The 7952-nt window shown below is 57.3% G+C and overlaps 1 protein-coding gene across 1 annotated transcript; it reads right to left on the reverse strand.

Annotated features, from left to right (window-relative positions):
* Positions 1-523: 523 nt before the first annotated feature.
* Positions 524-5528, reverse strand: SYT5 (synaptotagmin 5). The gene is made up of 8 exons (XM_049787051.1): positions 5381-5528; positions 3889-4061; positions 3239-3361; positions 2744-2911; positions 2353-2520; positions 1994-2111; positions 1692-1825; positions 524-1089 (listed from the first exon to the last, which is right to left on the reverse strand). Exons 1-8 carry the CDS (start codon positions 5457-5459, stop codon positions 889-891), a joined length of 1164 nt encoding a protein of 387 aa, XP_049643008.1. The 5' UTR covers positions 5460-5528; the 3' UTR covers positions 524-888.
* Between the last annotated feature and the right edge of the window lie 2424 nt (positions 5529-7952).

The following is a 7952-nucleotide window of genomic DNA, read 5'->3' on the forward strand; positions in this document are numbered from 1 at the left end:
CAAAGAAAACACTCTACATGTCTACTTGGCTTCTTGGTAAATCATTTGAAGGTCAAAGTCTGGGTTGAATCAACTGGGGTTCTCAGCATCCCACATAAGCAGAGATACAAGAGACCTCAAGGAGTACAGAATGACAGAAGGAATAAGAGAAACAGAGGTATGATATCTCTATAGATTATGGGTGCCAGAGTGGGTAAATTCATGGCTAAGCGGATTTTCATTAATCCAGTAAGTATTCTTACTGCTGTATTGGTTTTGCCAGGGCCTCCCACAGGCAAAGTAGATATTATCTTATTATCACATTGTTTTAGATGAGGGAAGTGAGGGATGTGAAGGAATGAAGGTGAGAGGCTGGATGCGTGCGTGCGTGCGTGCGTGCGTGTGTGTGTGTGTGTGTGTGTGTGTGTGTTTGTGTGTGACACAGCCCTGTCTCCGTCCTTTTATGATTTCACCCAAGATAAGGCCACCCTCTCGCCTCCCGGCCCCTGACCCCATGCCCATGAAGATCAAAAGAGCCAGATCACCAAGTTGCTGGGTATTTATTTGAGTCCCAGGATCAGTGCAGGAGCAGGAGTAGGGCCTGAGTGGGGTTCCTGGGGAGACAGAGAAGCATCTGAGGGGAGGGCAGAGTGACTGGGATCCTGATTGTCAAAGCAGAGGGTGGGACCTGGGGGTGTGGGGAATGGCTGCCTTTCCAAGGGCCCCTGGGTCTTTTGGGCAAATGTGAGCTGTGGACACTGGCAAGTTCTCATGATTGGCATCGGAGGTGAGAAGGCAGGAGTGGGTCCAATGGTTGGGTAGGGGAGTGGGGAGGGGGTTGTGGTTAGAGAAGGCTGAAAGACAAGCCTGGGCTGGAGTCAAGGGGAGTCATGGGGTGAAGGGTGGAGATCAGGGCACAGGCAGCTGCCTCACCCGGTCCGGGGGTCGCAGCGAGTGCCACTGAGCGATGGGCCGCCTGGGGTTGGCCAGCATGTCCGCCCAGTGCCGCAGACCTGCCCCACCGGCCATGGCACCAACGGCCACTCTCCCGATGGCCTCATTCTTGCCCAGCTTGTCATAATCAAGCACGGTCAGCTCCACCTGAACTTTCTAGGGGAGAAGCACAAAGAAGGGGGTCAGAGCTACTGTTAGGCATCTCCACCCCTTGCCCCACAGAACTCCCAGGGACCAGGTTTGGACCCTGCTTTCCAGACTGGCCTGGAGCTTTGGAAGCAGAGTCCTGTGCTAGAGGTCCCTCCAGCCCCCAAAGGCCTCGTCAACCTGTTGGGGGATCTTCCAGTCTCCTATAGGGCTGGGACCAGCCTGGTGAGGCTCCTTTCCTTTGTAACCAGGGCTAGGCCAAGGGGGCACACTGGTCTCTTCTGGGAGTGGAGCATCCTCTTTCCATGGGGTTGGAGCATCCTGTACCCTTTGGGGTAGAGCATCCGTTTTCCATTGGGGATGGGGGATCATCTTCCATTAGGGGTAGGCCTTCATGATCAGCTGAGGGAGGACCATTGTGGACCCCCATGGGAGCTTGGCATCTGGCTGGAGGAAGTATCTGGTCTCCCTTAGGGACGAGACCCCCAGTCTTGAATGGGGCAGACAATCCAGGATCTCAGAGGCCGCCTGCAGAGACTAATCCCAGCCCCTAGGACCTGGCCTCTAGGGGATCGCCAAGAAGCCCCGCTTCTGCTTTTCATCTGGCATACCTGGACTTGATCGCAGGGCACCTCGAAGCTGAAAGCCTCATTGTAGTAGGGGTTCAGCGTGTTCTTCTTGATGGTCGTCTTCTTCTTGCGCACCTTTTTGCCACCTTGCAGAAGGTGGACCTTGACGTAGGGATCTGGGGAGAGGAAGGAGGGTCCTGATGCCCCCTTCAGATGATGGAGGGGAACCTGGGGTTTTGGCTTCCGTTCCTCCATGCCCAAATCAAACCTGCATCATCTTGGGAACCACTCTTACTACCAGGGGCCCTGGGCGCCCGAAAGTTCCAGATGCTCGAGCAGCACACCTGAGAGTCCGCCTACGTCCATCTTCTTCAGGTTCTTGGCCTCTAGGACAATGACTGTGAGCTTTCCAGCCGTGGGCACATAGCGGAGGGAAAAGCAGATATCCCCCAGCTTCTCCTGCTGCAAAGCAAGAGGACCAGGGTGCTCATCTGGCCTGTCCTCCCTACCCTCCTTCCTCCCTGACCCAGCAGTGGAGCAGTCCAGAGAGGAAAGAGCATCAAGATCCCCAAAGAACCCTCCCAGGGAGAGTTCTGGGGTTGTCCCCTGCTCCAGGGTCAGTGCAGCAGGTGACCTCATTGGCTGGGCTGGTAGGGGCAGACCTGGGGGCCCGGCCTCACGAGGTTCCCTGTGCTCTGCTCACCTCTTCCCGGGGCGCTGCCTGCAGCTCCCGCCAGGCCAGCACTGGCCGCCCCAAGTCCACTGAGCTCATGGGAACCCGCACTTCTCCGATGGCATCATTGCGGGAGAAGCGGTCAAAGTCATACACCGCCATGACCAGGACCCTGCCCCCCAGCTCCACATAGGGAACCTGGGGTGGGGAATAGGGCAGAGAGCACATGCCAGTGGAAGGGGTAGAGAGGGACGGATCTCTCCAAAGTCCAAGGGTCTCCCCCCACAACAAATGAGAGTCTGGGGAACCCAAGTGAAGTAGCCTAGGGTCCAGAGCCCAACAGCTCTGGCTGCCTCCAGGAAAAGCCAGAGGGTTCACCGGAGAATGCCAGGGCCTGGGGTCCCCCGAGGACAAGGCTCACCTTGAAGGCAAAGGTCTCAGCAAAGTGTGGGTTTAGCGTCTGCCGGTGCACTCGGGTCTCGAAGCGTCTCCGCTTGTCCGGGAGCAGGTAGACACGCACGTAGGGGTCGGAGGAGCCGCCCAGGTCCAAAGCCGCCAGCCCCTCTGCTTGCAGAATGCCCACCAGCAACTGGACAACGACGGGGGCAAGTCTTAACTTCCCCCTCAGAAAAGGCTGCAGCCACTGGGACTCCCCATCACTTCCACCCAAAGCCCCTCCTCCATGCCCCTCTGGGGCCAGAGTGATAGCCCAGCGGTAGGCTGTTTGCCTTGCACACGCCAACCCAGGATAGACCCAGGTTCTATTCCCAGCATCCCATATGATCCCTTGAGCCTGCCAGGAGCGATTTTTGAGTCCAGAGCCAGGAGTAACCCCTGAGCACCACCCACTCTGGGTGGGACCCAAAAACCAAGAAAAACCATCAAAACAAAAACGAAGAGTCCTCCTCCCACCTACCTGGCCACTCTGGAAATCATAATCCAGTGAGTACTGCAGCCGTCCAAGTTCCTTCTTCTCTGCCACCTGCTGCCCTGTGGTCCCCAGCGGTGCCGGCTCCAGCTCCTCCACTTCCGGTTGCACCTTCGGAAGTCAGAGACCAGGACAAGTAAACACCTTCTGGCGAGTGAATCCTGAACTCCAGATTCAGAAGCCAGTGGAGGTTCCCAGACCTTTGGTTGTATCTCAACTTTTTCAGGCCAATAGTCCACTAGTGCTGTCTTCCACAGACAGGGACCAGGCCTAGCAGATCATTGCGATGTGAGGGAGAGATGGGCTCGATTAGTAATGTCTGCTACAGAGGCCAGATCTAGCAGAGTCATGCGGTGTGTATAAGAGAAAGGGCTTGATTAGTAATGTCTGCCACAGACAGGGACCAGGCCTAGCAGAGCAATGTGACGTGAGCGAGAGAAGGGCTTGATTAATAAGGTCTGCTACAGACAGGGACCGGGTCTCATGGATTAATGTGGGCTGTGTTTGTCGATGTTTGATTCACCATGTCTCCATGTTCAGGGACTAGCCCTGACAATACACTACAGGGCATGTCTGTGAGTGAGGAGGATCTCAGGACTGCAAGAGGGAGGCAGGGTGAGGGAGGGAGCCAACCATACCTTGTCTATGTAACTCAAGCCCAGCTCCTTCACTTCCTGCAGATGGACCTGTGCCTGGACCTGACTGACCTTAGCCAGCCTCCGTCCACACCGCCTCCGGTAGGCACAGAAACAACAGCTGAAGACGACGAAGGCTGAAAGTAGCACGATGGTGGCCAGAGCCCAGGGAGGCACTGCAGAAGGTGAGAGAGAGTAAACATTGAGGCCGACACAAGGGGATGCCTAAGACTGCATGAGACTAGAGTTCTAGCCTAGCCTTAGTTTCCCCTCCAGGGCCTCTCTGTCTTTTATTTTGTTTTATTTTGGGGGAGGGCATACCCAGATACACTCAGGGATTACTCCTGGCTCTGTGCTCAGAAATCACTCCTAGTAGTCTCAGGAAACCATATGGGATGCCATGGATTGAACCTGGGTCAGTTACGTGCAAGGCAAACTCCCTACTCACTGTGCTATTATTCTGGCACACACCTCTGTCTTTTTTGGGGGGGAATAGGAGCCATACTCAGCAATGCTTATGGGTTACCCCTAGTTCTGCACTCAGGAATCACTCCTGGTGCTGCTGGGAGAGTGTATGGGGTGCCAGGGATTGAACCTGAGTCGGTTGCAAGTGCTTCCCTGCTGTACTGTCTCTCTGGACTGCCCCTATATTTTGACCTTCCTTCCTTTCTTCCTCCCTCCCTCCCTCCCTTCCTCCTTCTTTCCTTCCTCTGTTCTAGTTTTGGTGTTCAGGGGTTACACCTGGCTCTATACTCAGGAATTACTCTTGGGAGGCTTAGGAAACCATATGATACAAAGGAGCTCAAGTCGTGTGCAAGCGCCCTACCCACTGCCCTGTCGCTTGCGCCCCTTTTCCTGTGTTTTCTTTTTTTTTTTTTTTTTTTTGGTTTTTGGGCCACACCCGGTGACGCTCAGGGGTTACTCCTGGCTATGCGCTCAGAAGTCGCTCCTGGCTTGGGGGACCATATGGGACGCCGGGGGATCGAACCGCGGTCCATCCGAGGCTAGCGCAGTCAAGGCAGGCACCTTACCTTTAGCGCCACCGCCCGGCCCTTTTCCTGTGTTTTCTATCCAGCTGATCTCACCTCGAAAGTGCCTTCAAAGCACTTCGGTGCCTTGGTCTCCATCCTCACTGTTCTGCCTTTCCCAACTCCCCTCCACCCCATTATCATCTCTCCACCCCTGATGCTAATGGCAGTCCAGTCCAGGCCCAGGGTAACTGTCTCTGTTGTCCATAGAAGGGAGAGGAGGGTTTGCTGGGCACCCACATGATGCAAGTGTGTGTGTGTGTGTGTGTGTGTGTGTGTGTGTGTGTGTGTGTGTGTGTGTGTGTGTTCTTTTGGCAAACAGGCTGCTTTTCCATTTCGTTTTTATAGGGGCCCCCTGTCCCTTCCGGGCTCTCGCCCAGCGCGCCGCCCAATGACCGCGGTCCCATCGCCGCCCCCTGGTGCCGGGGCAGACAGAGCACCCATCTCTGCTCCCAAATCTGGCTCACCTGGGCCATGGCTGATGGGGCTGGTGTCTGGAGGAGTGTCAGGCGCCGGGGGCCTTGCGGATGGAGGCTCCGGGAACATGGCGACGCGCTCTTAGGGTCCTTTCTGCGAAGGCATCCAAACGCACCGGCCCCCCCCCTCCCCACGCCCACCCGGTCCTTGCATTGAGGCCACCAAACAACAAAGAACTCCAAGTCCCAGAAGGTCGTGGGGCGCAGGCCCGTAAGGAGAGCACCATCGGCCTCCGCGGGACATGCTGGGAGTGGTAGTTTCCGCCTCTGCTTTAAGCAGGGCGGACGCAAGAGCAGGGTGGGTGGGCTCCAGGAACCGGGTTCCACCTTCAAGGGACGCCCCTCCCCTCCCTCCAGGGCTCCCTCCATCATCTTCTGGCCCCGCTCCCGGGTGACCCCCGCAGGGCCTGGGACTTGCAAGTGGGAGGAGAGGACGCGCGTGGGAACCGGAGCACCGGGTTGCTCGGAGCAACCGGTGCGGTGGGAGCAGCCCAAGGGTTGCCCCGGGAACGGCCGGTTGCCAGGACAACGCGCGGAGCTGGCAGGCGCAGGCAGGCGGGTGGGGCCCAGGCTCCGCCCCGGAGGGTCCGGGACACCCCCACCTCCACCCCCAGACCCCAATTCTGCAGCTGGGCGGGATGCACAGCTGGATCCCTCCATGCACATCTGGCCGGGCCAGGGCATGGCGGTGAGGAGGAGCTGCACGGTCCTCCCGCAATCCGAGCCCTTGCCAACGCTGTGCTCCCAGCCGCCTTGATACCCGCTTCTCTGTGCACCCCGCTTGGGGTCCTCCCTGTCCTGTCAGTCCTCAGGGCCACCCCCTTTTTTGCTCGCAGGTCCCTGGGACGTGTGATCGGGGATTCCCACAAAGCGTCGCTCTGGATCCGCCGGTTCAGGCCCCGACACCTCCCTCCCACGCCGCGATCAACCCCCGCGGGAGGCTCGGGACGGGGCTTGGGGGGATCCCAGCGGCTCCCCTACCTGCTTGGCGCCTGCCTGCCGGCACCCCAGCCTCGGGAGCACCTACAGGCCTCGCCCCGCCCCGCCCCGCCAGGACCCCGCCCCGAGCGCGGGCGCTGTCCGGGGTGCTGAAACCAAGGCCCCGCGGATGAGGGTCGCTGTCCGGGGTACTGATCGCGGGGCTCGTAGGAGTGGAGGGGACACACACATGTGTAGACGTGTGTGTGTGTGCGTGTGTGTGTGTGTGTGTGTGTGTGTGTGTGTGCTTTGTATGTGTGTCTGTATGCGCCTGCGTGCGTGTTCAGTTCCCGGTAGGAGTACCCACCTGCTCCACCCCTCGACCTGCCCTGGGTCCCCAAACACCCAGGCACAGAGGGAATCTTCCTATGGGCTCCCCAGGGCCTTCTTTCTGCCTTCCATCGCTGCCACCTGGCATTCCCTCTCCCTTTGCTGTCCAGAGGCCCGGGTGCCACCGATCAAAAAGGTGCCCAGACTAGGAAACCTAGAGGCCCAAACTTTCAGCTGTCCGACCCTTGGCCATGGCCCAGTCACAGTCACAGGCATCACCCCCTGCCCACTCCACTCTCTGTCATCCTGTGTTGGGGTTCTAGACCAGACATTGCCTAGAGCAGGATGTGGGGATGGGGTAGCTTCTCCCCAGGTCTCAGAAATGCCAACAGGCATTTTTCAGAAGGAAAATCACAGGTGTCTCGACTTTCCTGGGTGTGTGTGGGGGCCACAATTGGTGATATTCAGGGGTTACACCTGGCTCTGCACTCAGAAATTGGTCCTGGCAGGCTTCGGGACCATATGGGATGCCAGGGATCAAATCCGGGTTGGCCAGGTGCAATACAAGTGTCCTATACACTATATTATCATTCTGATCCCAAAATATTGTATTTTATTTCTTAACGTGTTTTTTTTTGAGGGGGGGTCCCACCCGGCAGCGCTCAGGGGTTACTCCTGGATTTACACTCAGAAATCACTCCCGGCAGGCTCGGGGGACTATATGGGATGCCGGGGTTTGAACCACCTAATGAAATGCATGAAACGCAAACGCTCCACCTCTATGCTATCTCTCCGGCCCCATTTCTTAACATTTTTGTTATGTTTTCATTTTGTTTTATCTTTGGGCCACACTTGGTGGTGCTCAGGGCTGACTCTGGGCTCTGCGCTCAGAAATTACTCAGGGACTTTATAGGATGCCAAGGATCGAACCCGGGTCGCCGTGTGCAAGGCAAACACCCTCCCTATGTGTCCTCTCTCTGGCCCCACCTTTACTTTCTTTCCTGAGACTAGTTTGCCTCAGCCCCAAGCTCAGGCACCACGTCTGTGTCAATACTATCTCAGGCCTGGAGTCCTCAGGCACAAAGGTCTGATGGAAACGGCGATTTAATAAATTACTAGAGAGAAGTGGAAATGCAGGTACACGCTGTGGGGTGCAAGGGAACCCCAGAGCTTCGAGGGGAAAAAGGTGATATTGTTTCAGGAGTGCACGGTGGACTGCAACCAGCCAGTCCTGCTTCTCAAGCAGCAAGAACTCCAGACCCTGAGCTCCGCTCCTCAGCCTGTCTCACACTCGGGACCTGCACTGCGTCTCAAG

The sequence above is a fragment of the Suncus etruscus genome, chromosome 14, assembly GCF_024139225.1.
Source record: "Suncus etruscus isolate mSunEtr1 chromosome 14, mSunEtr1.pri.cur, whole genome shotgun sequence".
In the NCBI taxonomy this organism is placed as follows: domain Eukaryota; kingdom Metazoa; phylum Chordata; class Mammalia; order Eulipotyphla; family Soricidae; genus Suncus; species Suncus etruscus.

Coding starts and splice junctions, on each gene's coding strand:
- SYT5 (XM_049787051.1), bottom strand. CDS start 5,459: ATGTTCCCGGAGCCTCCATCCGCAAGGCCCCCGGCGCCTGACACTCCT. Junction 2,521..2,743: donor CTGAGACCTTTGCCTTCAAG/GTGAGCCTTGTC, acceptor TCCCCACCCCAG/GTTCCCTATGTGGAGCTGGG. Junction 1,826..1,993: donor GGACGTAGGCGGACTCTCAG/GTGTGCTGCTCG, acceptor TCCTCTCCCCAG/ATCCCTACGTCAAGGTCCAC.